General features: G+C 39.4%; 1 protein-coding gene across 1 annotated transcript in view; it reads right to left on the reverse strand.

Moving 5' to 3' along the window:
• Positions 1-476: 476 nt before the first annotated feature.
• Positions 477-27,664, reverse strand: part of ANKRD55 (ankyrin repeat domain 55) — a gene marked incomplete at both ends in the record, with an annotated part of 48,495 nt that continues 21,307 nt past the window's right edge. The window contains 5 exons of the mRNA XM_084305228.1: positions 477-745; positions 7,146-7,247; positions 12,899-13,563; positions 15,022-15,189; positions 16,849-17,033. Of these exons, the coding sequence (XP_084161354.1) occupies positions 477-745; positions 7,146-7,247; positions 12,899-13,563; positions 15,022-15,189; positions 16,849-17,033 (1,389 nt within the window). The remainder of the gene's footprint in view (positions 746-7,145; positions 7,248-12,898; positions 13,564-15,021; positions 15,190-16,848; positions 17,034-27,664) is intronic.

Raw genomic sequence — 27,664 nt, forward strand, 5'->3', positions numbered from 1 at the left:
CTTTTATTTTGAGCTTACATTTTTTATCTTAAAAAGATATTTTTGACGGCACACAGCTTCAGAATCAGCACCCTTGCACTTACAATCTGCGGAGAATCCCCATTGATTTGTAGTTCTCTGATTCTGACTTAAATCACACAGAAAATCTTACTCTTCCTGTTTTCTAGGGAAGGCTTGACAGCACAGTGCTGCAACAAGATTGCATGTTATGAGGGCTCCATTCGCAAAATAGATTTACAGAACATTAAATACAGCTTTAGTATTTCCATCATAACAAAAACTATGAGTATGCCTATATAAATACACAGTGCAGCTTTTGTGATGCGCTACCCTTTTCCTTCTTTTTTTTTGTTTTTTTTTTACACTCCAGTTCACAAGAGCATCAGTAGTGCAAATTAATGAGATTTTACTGTATACTTATCTTGTAACAAGCTCTTGGATGTATTTCAGCTGATGTTTGATGCCAGTGCAATGAGTTAATTTTCAATGTCTTTGTTGGTGAGGGATTTCTCAAGCTCTTCTGCAGGGTTGGATTTCTTCTGGCTTGGGATTGCAGGTAGGACACGGCTTGGTTTGAGAGGCTCTCCTGATAGACGAGGCAAGAAAGAATATAGCATATGACTCTGAGAATGTCCCCTCTTCTGGGATCTGGAGGTTGGGGCTGGTGGGAGAATAACGGCTCCAGTCCTTAAGGAATTTAAAGGCAGGGATTTAAACTTCTTATCACCCTGAGATGGTAGCTGAACTACAGAAAAAAAAAAAAAAAAAAAAGAGAGAGAGAGAGAGAGAGAGAGAGAGAAAGAGTGTACAAGAATGAGAAGCATGAAATTTTTACAAATGATATGTTTGTTGCTTTCTTTGAGCTGTTATTTGTTGTTGTTGTTGTGCTGTGTATAAATAAACCCACATTTGAAAGATGTGATAAATATATGGGTAAAAAGTCCCTGAAGTCTGTCAGGGCTAATCTTCAGCTGAAGAAAAGAATTCCAGTATCAAGAGATTTACTTCATGTTTGGTGATCCCTAAGACCCAACAAGGTCAAAGGTTTACTTTTGATAAGCACAGAATCTGTAGTTTGTCTGAAAGAGATTCGGTCTGCTCAGAGAGATTTCCAGAAGACATTTTTTTTCTTCAGAAAATGTAGGGTTGACTGAAACAGAAATGTTCCATGGAAATATATTAATTTTAGCACAACTTTTGTGTGTGGTAGGTGGTCTATAACCTTGTGGTAAAAACATTAGGAAGATGAAATGGAAGAGCTTGGGAAAATGTCTTGGTTTCTCTAGGCACAGTCAGTCATGAAGGTAGGTCCAAACATCTGCTCTGCGTGTCACAGGGCACAAGAGCAGCCCAATACAGCACACTTAAGACCTGTGCTGAGACACAAGAGCTACAGCTGTTGCATGTCTTGTGCTTGTCAACAGCCTTGTGAGAAACTGAGGATTTAGAGCATCCTTCACCTCCACCTCACATCCAGCAGTGTAACAGTGTTTGTGCTTTAGGGTTAGTACAGTTCTGTGCCTTCTCTAAAGAAGCTTGTCCTCAAGCTCTTTCAGTCAGGCAACTTGTTAACTAATCACACAAGTTTTTAAAAGGAGAATTCAAAACCTTAATTATAGACTTCTTTATCTCTGCCTTAGACTTTATTGTGGATTACATTAGACTCTATTCATTTTATTCACTGTTTAATTTGCATGCTCTTTGCCTTGGCCATTCTTTTTTTTTTTTTTTTTTTTAAATTTATTTATTATTATCAATTTATTTATTTATTTATTTATTTTCAGTCTAGCCATGTCAGAGATTCCCAACAAGAGTTAACACCTATTTTGGTTAGAGATCCTTCCTCACTATTCTTCACATTTGTTTTTCCTTGGTTGCAGTCTCAATCCACCTGCAATTTCCTTCCATCTGCACCTGTCATGATGAATATACAATATCAACGTTTGTGTCTGAAATGTTTCATGCTAGTAGTCGTGGCAGCCTCCAGAAGGTTATCTGGATTTTCTGCCCATTTCGATAGCTTTTCCTTTGAAATTAGGCACAAATGCTTTCTAGTGGTTAGGTATTAAAAGCCATTCTCTGACTGGTATCATGTTGGTGTCCTGGTTCTTTGCATGCAGAAAGAATTCTGCTATAAAGTACTCTGCTCAAAAGATGACTTTCTCAGCCAGGTGTTATCATTTCATTTCCTAGTTAACCCCATTGAAAACCTGAGTATTCTTGTTTACATTTTTCCCAGCAGACCCTTTGATTATTCCTTCTTCATATTGAGAAATTTTTCTGGTGCAAATTGAAAGAAATTCTACACAAATTAAGAATGGAGGAAAGTATCCTCTCTTAATCCTATGAAAATCATGTGTAATTTCAGAAAAAAACATCTGAAGATAAGCTAGACTTTTACTGTTTGAATAGAGAATAACATGATAAATAAACTCTTTCTTATTAGAAATAACAGGCCAAATAATCAATTGGTATGAACTGAATTGGTAAGTACTGCAGTCAATGTGTCTGTAAAAAGCTGGACCTTGTAAGTGAATTTTAATCTCAAAAAAAAAAAAAAAAAAAAATCCTCCCAGATAAACTAAACGTTAAACACACTTGAGGAACTTATAGACAGAATAGTGGGTAGAGTATCTTGAAGGCTGTAGATTAAAAAGACAGAATAAAAGGGGTCTTCAGGATTTCAAATATATTAATCTAACTTTCATACATAATAACCTGTCTGTGCTGGTGTTTCTCAGAAGTGAGTCTTTGAAGATATAAAGTCAGCCTTCTCACTGTTCATCAAACAACATCAAAAAGAGTTACTTGGGGTGTAATAATTTCCTGGACAACAGGTTTACAGTGCAAAATGACCTTGATAAATTGGAGAAATGGTAAGAAATTTAGATAATGAAATTCAGCAAAACAACATGCAAAGTACTATACTTACGACAAAGAAAGAAAGAAAGAAAAAAAAAAAAAACAAAACACAATCCAAGCCACCAAAAGTACACATGAAAAATGGGAAATAGCTGGCTGGGTCAGCAACAGTAGTACAGCTAACTGGGGATACAGGCTGTGCCCAAGTCAGAAATAAAACTGCAAAGTTTCAAATAGAAACCCCGCAGCTTCTGTGCCACAGTAAAGCAGAAGCACAACAGTTTTGTCATGCAAGCACTTCTGTGCCAGTAGATTTACCTAGTGTATAATTAAGGAGTCAGAAATTTGTTCCGTTGAATACAAATGAACCTCTCTGATGTCTTTAGTGGGCACTAGAAGAGTTTTGCAGACATGGATTTTTTTCACTATATACATGTACATTGTGACAAAGAGGCTGAAGTTCTCCTTGCCATCTTTCCCCGTATGCATTTCATCTTTTTTTATTTACTTATCAGGGGTGGTAATTCTCTAAGACTCAGCAGATGTCTATCAGGCACAAAGCAGAAGCTGCTTCACGGAGAGGATTTAAAAATTTGGAAGATTTTTTTCTTTTCAGGCTAATTTCAGTACAATTAAAATTGTGATGGCCAAACCAGGCAGTATTGTACTGGACCTCCTTGTCCCTTGTCAATTTAATGTAATTCACAGATTATGTTCAAGGTTCATTTCTGTTCAGAAGTCCAGGAAATGGCTTAACTGTTGCTTCCAACATCAACAAAAAAGCACCATTAATAATTTGCTTCAGTTTATATATTTATATATATTTGTGTGTGTGAGTACAATATAGTAGCCTGTATCTTTTCTGGCACATGATTAAAATGCTTTGGGTTCACAAAATTTCGGCATGAAAGCCAAATGCATGCTAAGAAAGCCAGTTATTTCTTTGGGGCATATGCATATGTTCATGCATTCAAAGTTTACACCTGTGTGAAACATCTCCAGAACGCTTTATGTTCTAGATAAGCCTTAATGGTGGGTTTAAGTAGTGTGTAAGCAGTTTAGTTTGATTTCACCTCCATGCCATCACAAACCCACACTCCTTGAAGAAAGGAAAAAACATCAGCCAAACATCCAAACATCCATACTCTCTCCTAACATGGATCATGGATCCCTAATGCATGGATGATAGTGAAATTTCCAGTCATGATAAATAAAGGCAAAAGTAACTATTGATCCCCAGAAATTGTTGTTAAATGACCTGCAGAAATAGCTTCTTTTTCTTTTTTTTTTTTTTTCTTTTTTTTTTCTTTTTTTTTTTTTCTAACAAGTAATAGCCCCAATGTGGCTTTAGACTTTCTGTGCCACATGAAGAAGTGAGAACAGCAGAGAGTTCTCTTGAATTCCCATATTTGCTTGGAAAATGATTCTGGCACTGTGTGAGTGGTGTGTGATGGCTGTGAGTTTGCTATCCAGGGGTTCTTGGGAGAGTTGCATGATGAGGTAGGAGGGGTGTTTGAGTGGAGGAGCAGCAGCATGAAGCATAACAGTGATGCCAGGTCATGAAAAGGCTACTCATGAAGACATTTGATGTACCCCTTTGGCCCTGGAAATGTCTGGAGTGTGAGAGTTCATAAACTAGGTTTTAAAGTTATTGAAGTATTCTTTTTCCTAAGCTACCATATAATTACTATTGTCTTCCTCCTAACCTGTATCTTTAAATATTTTTACTTGGAGGTTAAAGCATCTCTTCCCGTTTTTTTTTTTTTTTTTTTTTTTTTTTTTTTTTTTTTTTCCATTGCCCTTCCTTTTCTGGGAGATGTTTCTTCTTTTTGTTTATTTCTGACAAGTTTCAGTTCTCTCTCTAATTTATGCTTATTTTATCTTTCCAACTCCGTGGCTTTTTTTTTTTTTTTTTTTTTTTCCCCCTCCACTGGTTTTGTTGCATGTATTTAGCACACATCTAGTGTAACAAAAGAAAATACTAGAAAAACAAAAATGTTTGTACTCAAACTTCTTTGCTGGAACCATATGTCTGAGTAATGGCTGTGTCTGGAACAGTAATATTTTTAGGGCTGGATGGTGACTGAAATCTTGGCTCTGAAACAGTTACTTGGAAAGCTCCAGGATGAAATGTGTCATTTGTATTAACAAAGAAGAAACGTAATCTATTTTGCAAATAACTTTCCTTTTCTTTTATTAGCTTGATCTGATGTTCATGCAGTAATGACACCTGGATAAATGTGCTATGTTAGTTCATTACATGATGATTATGAACTATAATAGTTATATCTCATTTATAGAGCACTTTTTTTTTTTTTTTTGGCATGAGACTAGAACTAAAATCGTTGTTGTCCGTGTGAATTTCTGCAAAAACACCACTGATTATGAAATCTTTTTTTTTTTTTTTTTTTTTTTCCTTTTAGGATTTTGCTTACAACTATGTTAAATAGAAGACATAAAGAATGTTAATAGAAAGCTTGAAAACAAAAAGAAGACTTGGAGCTGGGGTTTTCAAAGCAGTTAGAAAATTTTCCTTCTCCTGGGGAGGCAGGCGATACCACCTCGGTATTCCGCATGTTATTCTTCTTCCTTTCTCACTTACTGTGCAGCAGCAGTGGAGGATTCTGCATTTCCCCTACCCAGTCTGATGTTCCCTATAAAGATACCTCTGCTGTTTCATTTTTAGTAATGTTGTCATAGCTGCAGCATGGCTTCAGAAGCTCACATCATAAGAGGCTTTAGCTTTGAAATTTCAATGCTTTAGGACCTGGCAGATCTGCAGGATGGCAAATAGCAAACTGCAAATCCTTGTTCAAAATACATGGAGGGATTTGGACTTAGTGGAGCACAAGAGTGTGAGGGCAGGACACTGCTGGGAGTAGTGTTTGTATGTGAAATTTATATGTGCATACTGCCTGGGACACTCACTAAGTCTTGGCACTCCTCCTGTGCTGTTGGAGCAGGGTGAGGCTTTCCCTGCCCTTTGGGATCTTGCTTCTTACTGCCTTGAGAATGAAGACCTGGCTGATAGTGCAGAAGAAAAAGGCTGATGCTCTCTCAGTCCCTTTATTTTAGTTCCCAAAACAGTCCATTCTAGAATGAGAGAAGCGAATGGTTCCCATCCTTGTGTAAGAGCTGGTCCAGCTGCTGTGCTTAGGATAAAGTGAGCTCTGTCTTGAAAATCATCAAGGATCATCTGTTTCAGAAACCTGATAATCTCAATCTTATCCTCTTTCCTCTAATTTTCACTAGCAAAAGGATGCAAAAATCAGTGTCATGATATTTTTCATGCTGTTTGTAAAAGAGCCATTCCTTATCCTGGCTTTCATCCCACATACCCAGCCTTTCTCCGGTGTGCAGTTTTGAGGGTGTTGTCAACCATCTCCAGTGACTCCTTACACAGTGCAAGTCTCTGTGTTACATCAGGTCCTACCCCCTGTGAAACACTACGAGACATGTAGGCATCCACAAACCCTTCTGAGAGTGAAAAATCCCATCTCTGTGAGAATTCCAGTCTCTGCTCTGGAAAACAAATGCAACACCAGACTTTCCTCTCTGCTTATTTAGATCATATCTGTTAGAGCAGCTCCGTGGAACTCACTGGAGAAAAGTGTTGAGATCAGCAGCACAAAATCCAGCTGGAGGTGGGCCATTCGCTAGTGAGATACCCCTGGATCTGATACTAGGGCCAGTACTGCTTAACATCTTCATTAATGACTTGGATGATGACACAGAGTGCATGCACAGCAACTCTGCAAACAGTCAAAATCTGGGAGAGTGGCTGATACCGAGGATGGAAGTGCTGCCATTCAGAGGGACCTGGAAAAGCTGTTGAAATGAACTGACAAGACTCGTGATATTCAATAAAGGGAAATGCAAAATCCTGCACCTGGGGAGGAGTAGCACCCTACACCAATGCATGTAAATGCCTGACTGGGGAAAGTAAAGAAGAGGGGGTCAGAATCTTCTCAGTGGTAACCTATGAAGGCAAAAGAGTCAGTGGGCACAAACTGAAATACGGGAAATTCTACTTAAACGTAAGAGGAATCTTTGTACTTCAGGGGCAGTCAAACACTGGAACAGGTTGCCTGGAGTGGTTGTGCCATCACATCTTTGGAGATATTCAAAACCTGTGTGGTCCTGAGCAATCTGCTGCAGGTGGCCCTGCTGTGGGCAGGGGGTTGGACTGAGCAATCTCCAGTGGTGCTTTCCAAGAAACCTCCCTCAAGCACTCAGCTGCCACTTACGGAGGCATACAGTAGATGAGACTTGTTTGTACTTACTTTTTTGAGCACAGTGGTTAGATATAGGAGCGAGGCTGTTCCGTACTGGAGAAAGATCTTTTATTTTGTGTTGGCCCGTGGACATCTGTTGAAAGTTTTTACCTGTGGGAGAAAAAGAGAGTCTATTATTGTAAGAAAATGGTTGTAAATAATAAGATGTACAGTAGATCTCTGGTTTCTAAAGAAAAAAAGTATTTACCAGGGATATGTAATAAAAAGAAAGAAATGATTGAAGAAAGCTCTTTACATATTTAAAAAATGACTGATTTAGTGTAACTTCTGTGCGTACACTTGCTCTCATATAATATCGTAATTGGTGTTCAGACATGTTCCAGTAGCCAGGTCCACATAAGAATATTTGGATGCTAGATTTGAAGAAATGTTCAATTAGACAGATTTAATTTCAGAATAAAATTGTAGAAACCTAGAATCAGAGAATGGTTTGGGTTGGAAGAGACCTTTAAAGATCACCCAGTTCCATCCTCTCCTACTTGAGCAGGGCTCCCTCCCACCAGACCAGGCTGCCCAAAGCCCCATCCAGCCTGACCTTGAGCACCCGCAGGGATGGGGCATCCACAGCTTCTCTGGGCAGCCTGGGCCAGTGCCTCACCACCTTCTGAGTGAAAGCTGAGCTCAAAAACTTTTCTAATATTGTCTCTGCCTTTCTAAGCACTAGAACACAGAGTTCAACTCCTGGTTGGAAAATCAGGCTAGAGGAAGTCTGTCAGCAGATCAGTTTTGCTGCAGATGAAATATAGCAGAACTGATACAAACAGATAAGGATTCTTATTAAACTATGTTTCTGGCAATTTGCTATTACCAAGAATAGACACTGGAAAATGAAATTTTCTAACTGTGGCATTTTACTGGCTTAGACCAAAGCTGACTTTGGTCTAGTGCTGTTAAAATAGACTATGTGTTAGGTGATATAGTGCATTTCATTACACAAACACCACATCAAATGTTATTAAAAAAGTAGAAACTCAAACTCCAAATCAACATTTTCCCCAGATCCTTTCTCTGACTTGATCATATCGAGTGGTGTTGGCATTTCCCAGATTTTTCTTTTTTGTTATCCCCAGATCTGAGGTGATCCATGTAAGGAGTCTTGAGATGTCTTCTCAAACTGCTGCTTGCCCAGCATGGCATTGCAACACAGCTCATTGCAGAACAAGCATATGGTCTGTTTGCATGCAGAGATGAAGGGAGGCACAGGCTGGATCTAGTAGAACATGTTAAGCAATAACAAGAAATGAAATGATATAAATTGCTTTGATGGCTTTGTAGCTGGTACTTGAATACATCTGTGTATTACTGGCCTGTGCAAGCTAAACCTATAGAAAAGCAGTTACAGAACAGTGTCCTAGAAGTAATTACTGAAGTAATTGTCAAGACCGCTGTACAAGCATTACTAGCTAAATGGTTTCTGTGTGCAAAGAGCTAAGTTGGTGTATACCAGTTAAAACCCACACAGAGCAGTGCATTCTTCACCTTGGCATAGACTTTGGATCATTCTTTTTGTTCCCATGGGTAAAGCTAATGTGTATTGAGCTAAAGCATGAAGAGTCTGTTACAGATGAGCTGCATCTAATACAAACAGACTTTGTTCTCCTTTTCCCATGTTTTACTCTTAATTTGGTCTTTAATATCTCTCCAAGGTAATCACAAGGTGTGTGTAAAAGTTGGTAAATGTCTTCTACACATATTGCATACTCTGTGCACAAAGAAATAATTAAATTGACTCCAAAATAGAAGAAAATCAAGCCAGCTGCTCCCATTAGCGATTCAAGTTGTATTGGTTTTATTGTGATGCTTACGCTGAGCACTAATGCCTTATTATGTATGTACCATTATGGCCTTGATGAGGGTAGGTTGTTTTTTTCTATCAAGAGATATATTTATTTCATAAATGGGGTTATCTGGCAGCAAAACAAAAGTACAAAGCATAATCATATTTACGAGGCTGATATGAATGCTTGGGAAAAAAAACCTTGTCTACAGGTTCTGACATCAAGTAGAACTATTCTGTTCTTCCTTCCTATATGCTTTACATAATATCAGAGAAGAAAAGGATTTTTCTTTCTGTTAGACATTATCTTTGTCACCCCTGAGGGCATATTTATGATGGCATCTGAAATGGAAAAGAAGCAATTTCTAATTTATTGATTGTAAAATGCAGGACTGTTCACATTTTGTTTATTGACTTTTTTTTTTTTTCTTTTTCTTTTTTTACAGTTTGATCTCTGATTTTCCTTCTTGTTGGGATACACATTTGCATTATAATTTTGTTTGTTTGTCTGTTTTGTGGAAAAGCAGTGATATTATGGTGAATGTCTCGCTGTAAATCAGTTCTTCACTTTGAGTAAGAAACAGCCACGTTGATCAGTGTTGCTCTACTCTTTCCTGACATGAACTGTTTCCTTTTTGACTATATCATACTGCTTACGCCAACGGACGAGTAATAATAGCCTTCCTTTTAATGTTACCTATTCAAGCAACTAGAAATTACTGGAGTGCTGTACAAACCTATTAAAAAGTATTGCATTAGACCTGGCAGCTTAGTAATCTACAGGATGAATGGGTGATAGAGGGAGGCTCCATCTGGTTAGAGGGTGGTAACAGCTGCCTTTTTGTTTGAGACAGCCCTGCTTTGTCCATGTTACCAGGAATTTCTTCATTTATACCATTTTCCCAATGAAATGTAGGTGGCAGTGCATTTTGCAAAAAGAGATGATCGCAAAGGTCACAAATGCAAAATGTTTCAGATGGTGGATGCCAGCTCAGCCCTGTGGCTGGCAAGGACTCCTCCTGCAATATTGGCAGTCATTTTTGTTGCAGTCCATCTCTGTTCAACTCAGCAGAGTAAGACAAAGCAGTTATTCTGAGATAAACCGCTGATGTGATAGGTGAGTCTCACTCCTACCCACAGCAACCTCTTCCCTTTGAATTTCGGGCTGGGCTAGTAAATTGACTCATCTTTCATTTCCAGGAGCACAGAAAACAGAACAAAAAAAACTCTAGAAATCCCCCATTGATATGCCAGCTGCCCTGGTAGCAGTGAGTACTAAAAGTAGCTCTGACTTTAATAAAAGGCGTGGTCATGCAAGACAATCAACACCGTGTGTTAGCTGAGAAAATATTTTTCAGACTGAGCTCCCCTAGGTTATCGACACCCACAGTCCTGTCTCAGATGTTGGAAAGCTACACGCAGCCCCCACAGCCATGCCTGGAGAAATAGAGTATTAACACTTCAGTGTCCACCAAAGACCAGATGCTGTTTTCCCCCTCAGCTAGGCCTCCTGCAGGAAAAAAACAACGAGGAAATGTCTTTCTGAGAGTGCCGCCTGCGCGGTGCTGCTGGCTGGGTTGGAGCCAGGGCACGGTTTGCTTCTGATCCCTGCAAGTCGTGCAGGCACAGCACTTCTGTGCGCTGGAGACCTGCAGGCCCTGAAGCTCATACAGTAAATGCAGTTCTAATTCACTGCGAGGCAGGTGGCTTTAATTACAGGGGCAGACGGATTTAAACCAAACACATGAGCATGAAAAGGGATAAGCTGTTCTTTTTAGCACGAGAAAATGTTAGACAATATCTGGGTTGTGCAATGTATTCCTGCCAGACACTCTCTGCCTCCTTACATGCTTTTATTCCATTCACTTCAATGGAAGTCCTTTATGCCAGCTAAAGGAATTTTTTGTTGTTGAAAAGTTTCGTTAAAGGCAGCAGGTACACAGAAGGCTGGGCTTGCAGCAGTCTCAGGCTGCTTTCCTCTGAGAAGATAATAAACTGCCAGAGCTCTGCTCTTCATCTGGACAAAGAAAAGCTAGCTCCAACTGCAGTGATTAGAAGATTTTCCATAATTGATGTGATTTTCCCTCGTTCATGCATGTAGACTGCTACTCCTCTACTGAGTCCTAGTGCAAATGATGGAGTCTGTTCTCAGTCACTGGCCTGTTTTTTGTTTTGCTTTTGGTCATAGGATGTTCTTTCCCAAGAAAAGAAATGGGTGGGACGGTACTTTCCCATCAAAAGTATTCATAGGCTAGCTAATCCCACCAAGAAGTATTCCCCCATAGTCACCCTCTGGTATGGTTTATCCAGTTTTAATTCATTCCTCCTCCTGCTGAACAAACAAAAGATCTCAAACATCTCAGCCTCACTGGGCCCTATTATATTTGGGTTGTAAGGAAGCCCTGCAGGTTTTCTTGTCTGCCACATGTGAGCTGAACCTTGCAGAGTTTAGCGTAGAAAGAATAATGCTGGAGCAATCCTTGATAGCTATATGTAGTTTGAGATTTGTATGGTTGAGTGAACAGCTGAAGAGTGCACAGTAAAAAAGTAGTTACACCTACAGACCAGGTCTATCGAGTTTTCAGGAACTTGGCCTGATGTTCAGGAAGTGGAACTTTTTGAATAGCTTCTTTTTATGCTGCAAAACTATTTCTGGCCTTTAGTTGCACAGTGTAAAATCACCTGTCATTCTGAAATCGCCTTACCTCCTCTCATTATTAGAGAAGTGAATAAAGATTTGCTGTTCTACATCTCTCTTTGCCTAGGAGTTACTACAGCTTGCAGTGCTATGCAGGGTTCCGTAGTGACCTGACCTAACTGAGGGTTCCTCTTGGACAGGGTTTCTGTTCACTGCTCTTTCAGCTGTAAGATAATGGCTCATGCCTGTTGAGGGGAGGTTAGATTAATTTATTGTATCATGTTTAGTCCTTGTAATGGTGTACTGGTAGGTTTGGCAATTGCTTTTGCTTGCTTCATTTTCAACTGGATATTACAGTGGTTGGAAGGCATGCTAGATGTGCTTAATTTTGGCATGAGACTAATCCCAAAGGTAATGAAGTTGGAGACTCTGATATGTTAAAGTGAACTCCAGTGTACAGGCCATCCAGCCAGATTCATCTAAACATGGATGAGAGTCAAAGTACTAGATCCCAAATCTTGCCAAACGCTAGTTTTGAGTTTACTTCAGAATTCTGATACTCTACTTCATTATTGTTACACTGCAGTTTCCAAACCACAACATAAAAGCATTTACGCTCTCTGCAAATTTAGCAACCTGAATTCAGCCATGGAAAAAACCTCAGCACAGCACATTAAATCAAATAGCTTGGGGCTGGGAGAGTGGGAAGGAACCTGGAGTCAGGTAAGTCCATGTGTGCTGTGCTGGATGGCTCTGCATCAGCTCATTTCTTTGTGCAGACATATACTGACTTCAGCAGAAGCAACTCTCAGCAGAGTTAAAGATCTGAAAGCAGTACTTCTCCCTTACACATCTGGTTCCAGGGTTAAATGAAGACAGAATGCAATGGGCATGACAGTAGGTATTAACTTGCAATTCACAAAACATGTATGTGATCTGGAGGCTCTTAACTTGCTCAGGTACCATGCAAGTCTCCTAATTACCTTTATTTTTGCTGCTAGGCCTAATCAGATCCCTGATTCTCATAATTAGAACTCTGATGTCTACTCATATCTCTGATTTCCCACACCTAAGCTTCTTGCTTCAGCTGTCAGCTCATGTCCTGTACGTACCATATCTGCATTTGCTACTGCTCAGAATTAGAGAATATCCTGAGTTGAAGGGGACCACAAAGATCCAGCTCCTGGACATACAAAGAGAATAAACTGAAAAGAACATATTAAAGAAATGGAATCATTATGGGGCAGACTTACCTATCTTTTCTTACTCAGCTTGCCACATCATCAGAGATTGTAGGATATGGGAGATAGAGAAGAAAGAAATTACCTGATGGAGAACTGGGGAGTGAGGGAAGGCGGGGAGGGCACAAAAGCACATGGTGAGATCTATCAGAGTTTATGCCATTTATCATTTTGTCTGCAGGAGTTTTGGTACAGACTTTGTAGGAGTGTATTTGGTTAGACTCTGTGTTCCAGGAGTTGTCCAGCAAAACCTGGCAGCTGCTTCTGTGATCCAGCAAGTCATGTTCACTCCTGCTCTTTTGAGACCTGTGTGCAAAATGGTAGTTGCTGGTGCTGGAGGAGATGCTTGAAGCTGTGCTCTGGGAAGCAGTGAGGAAGGAATTGCCCACCGTGATTGGGGGGAGGCTCTGGGTTCGGATGGGCAGAAGACCATGGCAGTCTGGAGGCTTCTGTTCTGGTATGAGGTACTTTGTGTCTGTGCTCCTTCTTTTGAAGTCAGCGGTGGTCACACACTCATCCAGAATGTCTTTGCAGTTTGTGTCCACGATGCAATCAAAAGTGGTGATGATGTCATCTACTTCTGAAGTCTCTTCTGTAGGATATCTGTCTCTGCTTCTGTCTTTCTGATTGGTTTTCTGGTCCTCTTTCTTCTTTTTGCAGGAGAAGATGTTGTTCAGCATACTGAATCTTCCTTCTTTCTTTAGGATTCTATTGTTTGGAGAGGGAAACTGATGAACCAGCTCAGATCTACTGGAAGTACAAACCAAAATGTGGTGCCATTACTCAGCAAAGAATGAAATAAACACTGCCTGTGATAGACCACGAAATGGGGTACATACTGTTCAGATACATTTCTAGGGGTGGCTCACAGAGGGAGAAAATAAGGACTCCAAATATGTAATTAACAAAGACTGAAAATGATACTGCATTACTTCACTCTTTCTGGTAGGGTTCATTGCATTACACTTATCTTCAAGCAGACTCAGTGCAGCTATCAGGAAAAAAAACAACAAACTTTTCTGGCTTCAGTATCTACCAGCTGCAGAATCATTATCCTTAATAGTGAGGCAAGATCCAATAACAACAAGAAGAACACACAGGGGTATTTAAAACCAAGTAGTCTTTGTATTATGTCATATTAGGAAAATGATATTTCCAACAGCACAGTCATTGCTAACACTGTGAGAAAGACAAAAGACACTACTTCACATTTCTTTTCCTTTCCTTTTCTTGCCTTGCCCTTGCTTGCTTTTTTTTTTTTTTTTTTTTTTTTTTTTTTCGGGAGGTCACCAACCCGTGTATTGAACAGGCCTGGCACAGTTTCAGAAGACCTATCAAGATAATTACCTACAGTGGTGTTGCTGTAGTGGTTTTTAGATGAGATTTTGACTAATCAGCTTTGCAGACCTACTCAGGCAGAGCGCAGCGCAGTAGTAGTAGGAGGAGATGTAACACTACCCATGTCTCACCATTTATAACACAGGAAATAACACTGCCTGCTGACTGGAAAGGAGGGGCAAGCACAAAGAAATGTGATGATAAATGTCTTTGTAAGTGTGTGCTCGTTTACCAAAGTTGAAGAACTGAAATGAATTAAATGACAGTTGCTGAAACCTGAGAAATATGAAGAAAGAGGAAGATCATAAGCAATGGTAAAAGAATTATATCTTTTTTAACAGAAAAAAAAATCAGGATAAGAAGAGATAATTGAAGTAGAGAACTGAAGTAGTCTAAGAAAGTAATCCCAAGCCCTTACCCTGAACATGAAAATTTAAATTTTATTTTACTATCTGTCTGGCAAAACTATTTTTTTTTTCTTTTCAATCTATCTCTCTGTCTGATTACATGAATACACAGCCAGTGTGCAGAGATTTCAAAAAAGCAGAGGTCATATAACTAAAGGCTGAAAGATAAATCCAAAGACTGTAGGATAGATTTTGTGCACAAAGGTGTCTGAGCAGTAGCTATACCCACACTGTCTTGGTTCAGAACCCTCCACTAACTGGCAGACTAACACTGTAACCACAGTGATGAGTCTTCAGTAGATGACTAATTATAACGTTGCTATCTTTGTGGAAAATTTGGGTTCAGTATTGCATATGAATTGAGCCATCACACAGGGCTCAAACCCTTCAGCAGCATACAGAAAGTAATGAATTTATTTTCTAGTCAGTGCTAATATGAGCAAAGTGTGAACTTTTCCTTTACCTGCTCTCCTGAGACAGCAGCTTGATGCACGCTGTGTGACCACAGTACATTGCATATGTCAGAGGAGTGTTTTCATTGATGTCTCGAGGGCTGCTGTCTATCCCCAGCTCTAGCAGTGTCTGCACACAGTCAGCTTTCCCTGCTGCTGCAGCCCAGTGCAAAGGCGTCCTAGGGAAAATGGGAAAACATCATTAAAATAAATTAACAATTGTGCTATGGAAACTGTTAGTGACACAATGAGGTGTGCTTCTATGCTACTTGTCTAGATTCACAACATCCATTTTACAGAATTCTTCAGCAATTTATCCCACACTGATGTAGTTCCCAGCAGTAGGAATAAAACCATAGACCAGCGTCTGTCTATGTGCATCTATTTGGCTGTAATAAAGATAGATATGGTGCTGAAGGATGCCAATGCATGCTATATGATAACATCACTTCCACTGCTGGAGCTGTAGACTGGGAGAAACTTCTGAAGTTCTCAGACCAGAATTTGAAAAAAAATCTTTGTAGTGTCCACCACAGAGGGACAAGCCCTTCTCATCTTTACAGCAAACACAACTAGCCATGGTTGGCATGAAGGCAATAGGAAAAGAAGCCTCTCCAAAACAAGGAGAAGGACTGGACACATCTACCAGGCTGTCATTGTCTCTGCCAATTTTTGTGTTCCTTGGTGGGCACAGATTGGAAAAGGTATAATTGTCTTGAATTTAGAGGGAGAATCAAGCTGATTTTCTTATTGGCAGTGGATGCTCATCTTTCTAAACTTTTGTCCACTTTCAAAATTGTAATACTTCACTCTTGTGAAATCTCTGAAAGCACAGAAAACACCACTAGGAAAATGTGCAAGAAGAAAGAATAAAATTGACTTTTCTGTGCCCTTTCTTGCAGTCACAGTGATTTCAGATGGGTGCAGTCAGAAACAACATAGAATGGAAAAGTACTGTGTATTTATATTTAACAGCTTATCTTTTCCCTTCTTCAAGTGTGATACCTTCTATGGAAATACCTACGAACACGTAATAGGAGGTACTTTCTTTACTGAACTCTTAACTGTAGTAGCTCCTCCCTTCCCTCTTCTTTCCACAGAAACAGAGCCTTCTCTACTACGCTTTCCCAATGTTTAGAAACTTCTCCAGAACTCTGTTGATTTTATTTCTGTTCCATTTTATTGGATTTTTCCATGAAGAATGCTATTATTTTAAGTACCTGCAGACCTAAGCCAAGAAAACTTTGGCTTTTGCTCCACTGAGCAGGATAACCAACCCAGACTGGGCAGTTGGGTCTATTTGCATTAATTAACTTTGCAGCAAAATTCCAAGGGACATGGATATGGTGTGATACAAGAATTTATGATACAGTGATTTCATTTCCCTTGTGAGAATAGAAGGCCAAGGCTCCCTGGTCCTTTTAGGAATGCTGTGTTAGCATCTGAACAGCAACAAGGGAATGTTGCTGCGTCTTGTATGCAAATAGCAGCAGGATCACAGCTTCAAGATGTAGGATCCTGTTCTATTGTTTTGAGAAGAATGCCCATTTTGATTGAAAGAAGTTAAGTCAAGCAGTGACAAAGTCCTTTCACATATAGTCTTATCATTTCCTACCAGAAACACAAAGTTAAATAACATTCCTAGTAGCCAGTTATTATACTAGATGTGAGCAGGAGTGCTTTGCCGGGTTTCTGAGCAAACACAGTTTTCTGTAAGTGCAGTTCATTAACTAGGCCATGGCCTGTGAAACAGGAAACATGATTATAGAATAAACAGACCTAGTCTCAGGTTAATAGAAAGGAAGCAGCAATTTGAGTTTCAGAGTTTCCATGGTTACCTGTCATCCACATCAAGGGCCTGCAGGTTGCACTCCGGGACTTTAGCCAGCTCGCTGATAATATCACTGTAGCCTGCTGCAGCAGCAATGTGCATGCATGTTTTGCCGTTCTCATCATCGTAGTTGATTATTGAGGGTCCCTGGTAGTGGTCCAGGATGATGGAACAGAGGATCCTGTTGCCACTCTGGGAGGAAGTTCAGAGAAGAAAAGCATTTTACCATGGAGCTTACATCAAACTGCAATTTCTCTGCTAGAGAAGACTAAATACAATAACAGTATTCTGTTTTGTGTATACCAGCCTCCCCAGGTGTGAAAGCCAAAAGCTTCCAATCTCCTGCTGGGAATTGGTTTTTACTTTATGAATTTCCTAGCTGCAAAAATAATAAATAATGTACCACTGCAAACATCTCCAAAAGTTACAGAGTGTAAATTACTCAATAGCTTTCTCAGAAATAGCTTTTCTAAGTTTTGCTAAGGCAGAGTCTGGAACAATATGAGCTGATATTTTTCATAGAAATTTAACATTGGAAGGGACCTCAAAAGACTAACTCATGCCTGTAAGCCTGTCCAAGTATACGCGGAAAAGCCATACCAAACATTTGCTCAAGTGGTTCTTGAAACCACCTGCTTCTTAGCAAGTTTGCTCCAGTGCTTCAGTATCTTAACAGAAAATTTACATTGTTTTCTAACCTGCAAGGGAAACTGAACATTTTATATCCTATCGTCGATATAAAGTGTGTATATATATACATATATATATATATTTAACAATATAAGCAATAGGCTGTAAAGGTCTTTCTAGATCATTATATTCAATCCCTGCAGTCACTTGTTATGTTATATCATCCCTTTCATGAGCGTAATGTGTCCATTAAAAGCAATTAGTTTTCTGTCCCCACTATTCCCTATGGATGGCAGTTGAAGAACTTGTTTGCTTTAATGGCTGTATCTCTAATTTCTATTCATACTCATGGTTGGTCTATGTCCCTTTATTTTTGTGCCATCATTATTATTTAGATTAAATACTTCTTTCCTCTAACTGGTATTTATTCCTCAGATGTATTTACAGAAAACCATAATATCCCTTCTGAGCTATTCTCTTGCTGCTTTAATAAATCAAGATCTTTCCAATTTTCCTTGTAAAATATACTTTCTATTTTCTCTTACCTCATACTAGCCTCTTTTCTTTTATGTTTCAGTTGTGTATCCTTGGGAAGGGGTGAATAAAATTGTATCTAATATTGTTGAGATATATTGTTGAGAGATATTGTTGCCAGGTTTTTGTACCAGATCTAGCTCTTCCTTGTTTCACTTAGAAGTGCCTCTTTTGGCATGTCACAGAAAAGCATTTGCCTTATTCACAGCTGTATCGCATTAGAAAAAGCTCCTAGTCATTTTAGAGTAACCCTTTATGTCTAGGTACTTCTCTTCCCTAGTCATTTCCAAACGCAGAGTTTCTAGTTTGTATGAAGAACGTTTATATTAGTACCCAAGTTCATTACTTGAATGATCTATGCTATTCAGTTCTGTCCCATTGGTATTATTTCAGATTTCAAGGTGATCCCACTTTCCCTGTATGATATCCCCATTTTCTTCTGTTAATGCTTTGCTGCTGTTATTTTGTTTGTTTGTTTGTTTGTTTTGTTGTGGGGAAACTTCACTAGAAAGCCCCTGTATTTTGTGCCAAGTTATCATGAAGTATTAAGCAAGACAGATTTCAAGCCTTGTCCCTGAAGGTACATTCCTTCCAGCCTCTGTTCAGCATTAATTATTACTCTTCTTGATCTTGGAGATACAACTTCTCAGTACTTTTTCCCTTGATTTTCTAAGATGTCTACTATTTCCAAATATTTATTTGAAAGATGGTTATTAATCCAGCTATAAGTGAAGCCTCTTCTACACATTTTTCCTTCTCTTTTAGGATGCAGATTCCTGACATATTTCACAGTATCGATAGAAGAAATCCTGTGGCTTTGGAATAGTTAGGACCCAGAGCTTCTCTGTCCAGATAAGAATTCCATTAATTTAACAAAATGTGTCCCTTTGAAATCAATAATTTTGTTTTGTATGTACTTTCTTTATTTGCCTGTTCAATTTAGAGTCTACTTATGTTCACGCCATACAAGTTTATTTTCTATGACTAGGCATGTTAAAATTGTCATTAATTCTTCATTGTCTGAATATCTGATGAAAAAAGTGTTGATTTTTATGTTCAAGTATACCTAGGTCTCATGAATAATAGTTGTTTCTGTTCTCCAGTTCCCGTGCCAAAAGTCAGTGCTCTCCATACTAAAGTAATTCTACAGTACCTTACTATTTCAGCATTAATGCTCTAATGATGCTACCATTCCTCTAACCTCACACTGTCTTGCTAAATCACAATTCTACATCCTGCACCTACAGTTTCAGTCCCTTAATATTCTTGCATAACTCTTAGAATTTGTATAAGAAATTTTCTACTGTTCTTACTGGCGTTTTATATATTTACACACTGTTTTGTCTCTCACCAATATTCCATTTTCTAGACTAAACAAACCATTTCAACCTCTCTTCATGGGTCAGGTTTTTCAACCCACTTATCATATTTGCCTTTGGCCTCCTTCCAGTTTGTCTACAGTGTTCTTCAACCATGGCACCCCAAATTACATAGTTATCCAGCTGTGGCTTCAGTTCTGCCATAAAGAAGGAAATTGCTACTTCCTGTACCCCACATGTATCACACTTTTATTAATATATCCCAGAACGATGTTTGTTTTGCATCAACACCACAATTTAAACTCCTAGTCACTTCGTAACCCACCAGTCTACTAGTCTACTAGTCTTCATTTCGTGCAGACATCTCTCACTTTTCACAGTTCTGTACATGGTACTATTTTATTAATTTCAGTTCATCCCTACAATTTATCAAAACCATTATGAATTTCACCATGTTCCACCAAACACATGTCCCATCATGCTTGGTGCCCCTCTAATCTGCTTCTACTTTTGGGTTAAATACATGTTTTGCATTTCATCACATTGTTATGGAACAAATAAAAACATTCTTACGATAAGTTTCCACAAAAGAGACAACCTAGGAGTCCTGGTGGACTCCAAGCTGAAGATGAGTCAACAGTGTGCCTTCGACACTAAGAAAACTAATGGCATCCTTGGATGCATTAGGCCAAGTATTACCAGTAGGTCAAGAGAGGTGATCCTTTCCCTCTGCTCAACCCTGGTGAGGCCACACCTGGAGGACTGTGTCCAATTCTGGGCTCCCTAGTACAAGAGAGACATGGACATACTGGACAGGATCCAATGGAGGCCATGAAGATGATGAAGGGACTGAAGAACCTCTCCTATAAGGAGAGGCTGAGAGAGCTGGGATGCTCAGCCTGGAGAAGAGGAGGCTCAGGTGGATCTCATCAATGTCTATAAATGCTTGAAGGGAGGGTGCAAAGAGGATGGATCCAGGCTCTTTTCAGCAGTGCCCAATGCCAGGACTAGGAGCAGAGGGCACAAACTGGAACACAGGAGTTTCCATCCAAACATCAGGCAGCACTTCTCTACCGTGTGGGTGAGGGAGCCCTGGCATAGGTTGCCCAGATGGGTTGTGGGGTCTCCTTGTAGATCTTCAAAAGCCACCTGGACATGGTCCTGGGCAGCTTTCTCTGGGTCTCCCTGCATGAGCAAGGGTTGGAGCAGGTAATCTCTAGAGGCCCCTTCCAACTTAAATAATTCTGAGATTCTGTGAAGGCTCTGGTGGGACTGTCCATGAGGTGTCCACATCCAAAGTGTATTTGAGCAGTCCTGATCATGCCACATGGGGAATATGTAATGTATGGTATAAGTCCCCATGCTGATTTTGATTGTATTACCCTGTCATGTTCTTCCCCACTGGGACACACTATTTTTGGACTGAATTCTGAGTCCATTATAGCAGGCTGTGCTTATACAAATTGTCCTATGGACTTCTTCATTGTGATGTACTGCTTGAGGTAGAACGGGACAAAGAACTGGACTTTTTATGATCACCCTATTCACCACCTGCTTAACAAGCTTTCCATACCATGTGATGAACTTTATCTTGTTGGCCCTTTTCTAATATGTCTGTTTTTACCAGATGGTATTACACTGATTTATTGGAATTCTAACATGCCATATCCAATAGCGTCTTATCTGAGGAAACAATGATAGTTTTGAAGATGTCTGTTAAGCTTCTATCCTGTTTTAAAATTACAGTAAAGTTTTTATTTGTTTGTTTGTTCAAAGTCACCAAAGACTATTTAAAAATATTTTGAATGTTCTTCTGAAAGAAATCTGTGGCCAACTGGTCTGTGGTTTCCCAGTTCTCTCTTTTCAGGAATGCCTTCTTACCTTTACATTTATCTTGGCTTTTTTAAATTGCACACAAAATTCTCGTGAAATGCTTACATTTCCCTTATTCTTGGATTGATAGCTTGAAGCTGAGGTCACCAAAAATGTCATCTTCCTGTGGTAAATTTACCATGAACCCACAGTACTGTTGTTAGACTAGGATGTTCAGTGGTAAATCTACCATAGGAAAATTACATGTTTTTTTAATCTTATTGTGTGTATCTCTACATTTCATCTTCTTCTTCTTTTTTTTTCTTTCCTTTTTTTTTTTTTTTTGTTCTTCCTCCCCCCTCCCCCCCTCCCTTTTTTTTTTTTTTTAAATTCAAAACCTTTTCAGCATTGTTCTCAGAGATTAATAGTTATTTTCTGGTTTTGTGTTTCTATCTCATTCTGTGGGGATCCCAAAAGTTTTGTCCCATCTCACACCCTTCAGCTTCCACCCCTTATTCATTCCCTTGACAAAACTTTCTTAGGTCACTCATCATAATAAAACTTAATCAAGAAGAAATGTCCTAAAGCTTTGATACAGGTGCCCTTGAAAAGCAAATTCTCAATCTACTTTATGCAAGATTTTGTCTGAAACATGTGTCATATCCAGACAGTGGTTAACAACAAATTCACAAATATAAGGTTTGCTAGCTATCACTTTCACTTGATTAAAACCTCATATTCTTTAAGCTGGTTAATATAAAGTCCAGCTTCTGACAGTTGCATCTCTGCTCTCAAAACAAGAAAATAATTCTTCAAGAAATATCCACTGTACCAAATACCACGAGGAGAATCCTACATATTTGGGATGTTTTTCTTGTTTTGATATTTTTTTCCCTTACCTGTGTCTGCTTAATTTATCATCATCTTCACTACAACCTTTTTTCTTGTACCCGGACCTTGTGCATGCCCAATGGATGTATAGAACTATAATTTTATTTGTGTAGTTTATTGTGACTTCTACAATATTGTGCCACAACATTGCATTTTATTCTGCTAGGTCTTCAGTTACACATCATACAATGTTTTCCATGTTCACTGCGCTGTATAGGGGGTTATTTTTTTCCTTTTGTCAGAATACTCTGGTGAAGTAGATGTTACAATGTCGAAAAGAGAACAATCATGTGAAGGGAGTGTGCTACGCTGGCTTGTGTCTACCAGGAATGTACAGATGGGAAGGGGATAGGAACAAGCTATGGACCACTTAACTGTTTTCAGAAAGCCCTGACAAGTGTTTTTCTTCTGAATGCCTGAATGCCTCTGGAGATTATGTGGTTAGGTTATATTAGTTTGCTTATATTTCTGCTTTTTTTTTTTTTTTTTTTTTTTTTTTTTTTTTTTTTAACGTAGTATGCAGTTTAAAGCCTTCCTATAGCTATATTTGCTAGATAGAAATTCCCCACTAGCAGCTCTTATCTTGCTTCTTAACATTAGCAACTCCCTTTAGGGCTGCCTGTGATTCACCTTCTTCCACCTTCCCTTCTTTCAGAATTCCACACTTGTGAATCCAAAGCTTTGACTTTCTCTTTGATGTCTTTCTTCTCTGACTCTGAATGTCTAACCATCATTTCACTACTGTCTGCAGCAGCAAGCTGCTGTGGGAGATAACTTGTTTTCCCAAAGAAAAACTTCAGATTACATAAAATTTGCAGTAGTACTTCTGGCTTCCTCCTGGAAATCATCCTTGTGCATCATGAGGTGCTGTTTGAGTTGTGTGTTACAGAATGCTGTCTGTTTTCACAATGCTTTTATTTGTCCTCATATCCCTCACAGGCACACGCTGTGCATTTTAATATGAAATTGACTGTAAGAACACCAAGAGGGTCCTTGAAGAAAATAAGAAATTTATTTCCTCCTTTGCTGAAATGAAGGCATGTGAGCCATTTCAAGTATTTGTTGAGCAACCCATTGCAAAAATGTGAACAGGTAGTTTGCCTGTGGATGGCTTTATTTTTTAACTCCAGCTGAGGTTATTACATTAGTAAATGCCTCTTCCCTTTCATAGCCACATTTTTTTCCTTCTTGATTTAGAAATTCAGTTCTTGCTGAAATCAAATGCCAGCAGTGTATTATGTCATTACCTCTACTGCAAGACAAGTTCAGAATTTCAGCCTAGAATAAGTGCAAGACCTTCACTGTGAAGGAATTTTCTGTTTTAGATGTAAGATGCAGTGCCTGATGTTTTAAACATGGAGATATCATACTCAAGAGCAGAGACATGCTGCAGCTCCTACTACAGGGAGAAGCCTCCATAAAGCTGGCAGCTCGGGTTGCTGGGTTGAAGGGTTTTGCACTCACGGGAGCTTTCTTTCATTGTTAAGGACTTCTAGCATCCCTCCTCTGTACCCTGGATGAGTGAAAGCTCCTGAGGAATGGGAGCATGTTCGCTCTGCGTCTGCTGCTGCCATGCCTTGGCTGCCATGTGGCTGTGATGGCAGTGGAGCACCAGTGCAAGAATTTGGAACACCCTGTGGTTTCTCTACACTCAGGGGACAGGGTCAAATGGGCCCTGTGCTGAGGGAAGGAACAACCCGTAATACCATCGTCAGCTTTCCTCCTGCCAGTGACACTTTGCCAAGAGCTGCCTGGAAGCAGCCCAGGCACTTCACAGGGTGTGTTTCTGATGGCAAACCAACATAAATTAACAACAACTCTACTGACGCCGTTGTAGTTACATTGGTGAGACACAGCCAGCTCACAGAGAAGCTCATTTGTCTTCTCCTAACCCTAGTGCTTCAGCCTCAGACACCCACTGAGACGGCGTCTCTTGCCGACTCGGAGCATCCCAGCTTGGCTTGAATTTGTGGTACTTCTGGAAAGAAAACGTGTTTTTGTCGTACGGGATACTTTGTCCTGTGGTCCTTAGAGCACTGCCTCTACTACAACAAAGGGACAAAGTGTTCCTAACATATTTTTTATCCTCTCAGCAACCTTGGTGGCTGTTGGAAAGAGCTACCAAGTGACAAGGATAGTCACAGAGCCCTACCTGTGTGGCTATCATATGTCACTGCCTCTCTCATCCTCTCTTTGCTCAAGCACAAACCTTAATGACATACTAGCCAAGTCTCTCTGAGAATTTATTTTCACTTGGACTCTTCCATAATAACCGAGTATGATTTACTGTGCACCGTGCCTATGACTAAAGTTACTTGGCAGCTTTCCCCTGGTAGTACATTGTTGTGAGGACTGATTTCTCTGGATGAGCTGTTTGTTTATGTGCTCTGAAAAAGGGGTCTTTTTTTTTTTTTTTTTTTTTTTTTTTTTTTTCCCTGCAGTAGCATAAGGATTTATTCCTTACTGCTGTCAGAGAAATGTATATCTTTGTCTCCCAGTGCCTTTTTGGAAGGCATAGGAGATTAGAGCATTTATAGATACTGAAAAGGTGTTGTGTGTGCACATTACTCATGTTCTGGCAACCACTTGCAGAGTTATACACAGACTGTGCTAAGAAGAGGTCTGGCAATTATCCTGCACTTACCTACAGGTTTTGCCCTAAAAAAATCCTGCTAGCCTCATCAGGAGTTTTGCAATTGATTTCCTTAGAAATTTGATTGGCACAAATAATTATATTGTGAACAGCGTGTTCGTACTTGAAGAATTTACTGTTTAACGATTAATTATTTTAGGTAAAGGCAGTTTTTCTGATAATCTGGTTGTACTGATGAGTTTGTATATCAATATTGTACACTTCTATACCACACAGAAGTCACAGGGGCCTTCAATTTACAATCTGTCATAAATGGAAGTGGAAAAATAGGTCACAGCTGCAATAGAAATCTAAGTAGCACTTGGGAATGTCCCTGGGCATCTGAAGTCAGCTGGCCATACTGTAAATTTTTTTAAGTCTTCCAAATTAAAAGCTCCTGATGGTATTGGAGCATGTTTATTTCTTACTCAAAACCAACTTTTTGAAATCACTTTTCTTCCTCATTTTGCAGCTTGACAGCTCACTCCATAGAGCCCTGCTGCTATGCAGTGGCCCATCCTCCATAAGCAACAGCTTTACTTTTTTTGTAAATATATGAAAATATTTGCACAAGAAAGGGATTTCTTAAGGTAATGGTTAAAAAAAATATAGTCAATCTATTTTTTTCATTCATTCCTTAGCAGTGAAAATTGTCTTTAAATCTTAATGACTTAAAAAAAATAAAGTGCTGCTCTCCTTTTATTGCTATCTCTAGAAAACTGCATGAAACAAAGAGAAACCACAACCAAATTTGCAACAAAAGAAATCTGCCTGAAACCTCCCAGACTGTGAAAGGTGCTCAGTTCATGCATCTTTTCTGGCCTACTTCAGCAGCAAACACATCTGCCATGAAGAAACACTCACTACTTTTTAAGAGGCCTGAGAAGTTTCTCTCTGAATCCTTCCACTATAGCCAGCCCACAGGAGAAAAACTGGGGTGCTGGGCAGAGAGGATGGGTGCAGAATGATGCCTAGAGACAGACCTGGCCCCAGCCACCACTGCCTGCTCTGGGACCTTCCTCCTGCCCCTGGGCTGGGTATTTAGTTTTGTCTTTTGCTATCCCCTGCAGCAACAGAGTAGCTAGTTATTTCCTAGATGTCCTGAAATGCAAGTGTGCTCTCACCTTCGAAACATTACAGAGAGGCTGCCACGCCTTTCCAGTCAAACACAAATAAATAATTGTCTGTGATTTTCTTTTACAGTGTGTGTGAATTATACAGGTATTTCTTTCTGCTCTCAGGAAAGGAGGGAATTAAATAATTCATTTATTTCTAAGAAAAAAATATCCCAAGATTTTTTTTTTTTTTTTTTTTTAATATTAGCACTGCAAGTCAAAACATAAATAAAAAAATCAGAAGCGCAGCTCCACAAGGCAGAATATTATATTCAATAGCTTCTTTTTATCTTATAAGTTTTTTGTTTGTTTGTTTGTTTGTTTTTTACTTTACATGAAACAATCACTAGAAATCTTGGTTTGATTGTTTGTTTATTCTTAAAATGAAAGCTGATATTTTTACATAATCATATGACTTTGGGAGCCAGAGTATTAAGAAAGAGACAAAGAAACTTCTGGTAAAAACCATAGGAAGTGGCAAGACAATGCAGGAAGACTATAAATCTTCCTAGGGTAATAGTGTACTGTTTCTAGGGTACTAATAATACCATTATGATGTAGTACTATGGAGCATGCTAGTGTATAATAATATATCATATACTGTATTTTACAAGGATTTCAATGACATCATTATCTAGGACTCTTAAAAAGGCTTTAAACTTAATTCCAGTATCAAGTAACAGGTTTTGTTTACAATGGTATGCTTCCTTCTGATTACAGCAGTTATTGCTGATTGAAATGAAAAGAGAGAAACACCTCCTAAGACACCCCTACTATAGCCCTATCTGTACTGACTTGAAAATAGTGCATGTGTGAAAGATTTGACGTGAGGCATTCCCACTTTGAACCAAAATGATTTGTGTTTTCGACACTGATGCTGACACATTTGCACTGAAGACATGAACTCGAGCAGCAGGAAGGTTGAGCTTCTCAGTACAGCAGATCTTGGTGTGGGCAAGGTGTCTTTAGAGCTGGGACTCGACAGACCCCGTCTGTCTGGTGGAAGACCAAGCACCAAACATGTGTTCTTTGAAACAGACAGCATAGAGCAATTATTCTGTATGGAACACATGTGAGAATTCTATTTTTGGTGGTGGATGATGGTTTTTACGTGGTCCTGCTCTGAGTTTCAGTCCAGTGTGCACAAACTGCCTTCTTTTCTGCAGTCTCTGAAACAAGTTTCTGTGTTATGCCTGGTCTTCCCCTTACTGAGTTTTTTAAAAATTAAATTAAACACAAGGCCCTATTCAGACAAAAACAACCCCTGCAGCTGTTACTGCTTGAGCTCTGTGAGTCTCTTGTGCTCCGAAGATATAAAAGCAATTCTTAAAGGAAAATTAGCCCCTTTCCAGTAGCTATGGAAGAGGTTATTAAACATTGCTTGACACGGTCTTCTCAATGAGCACAACCCTGCCTTCGTCTTTTGATCTCCAGGGGAAAACATTCAGTGAGCATATTAAAAATTGGTACGTGGGAATGATGATCACATGCAGCAGAGCTGTAACAGCAGACAAAGGCATGGCTGTCCACAGTATCTATTTCTCTTGGGCCTAATAGAGCAAGAAAGAGCAGTGGCTGAAAATATTTCTTCTTGGCCAAGCCTGAGTAAGGGAAATGCTAGCAGATCTATTCCATGCTCTGGTATTTGAACTAGCCCTTCTTGACCTATATTATGAGAAATATGTGGATGAAGGAAGCAGTTTATAAGGCTTCATAGCAGGAATCTGTCAAGAAGAGAAAGGGTCTCATCCTTCTCATATTTTCTCTTACTTCTGGGAGCAGCTTAGAGAGAGAAAGAAGAGTGATTTATGATTTACCTCCACCTGGGGCAAAGTGGGTTTTGTGCAGCTGCAATTTCTCCCTTTCTTAAGAGTTGTTCTGCACATTTAT

Source organism: Netta rufina (genome assembly GCF_964035555.1).
Source record: "Netta rufina genome assembly, chromosome: Z".
Lineage (NCBI taxonomy): Eukaryota > Metazoa > Chordata > Aves > Anseriformes > Anatidae > Netta > Netta rufina.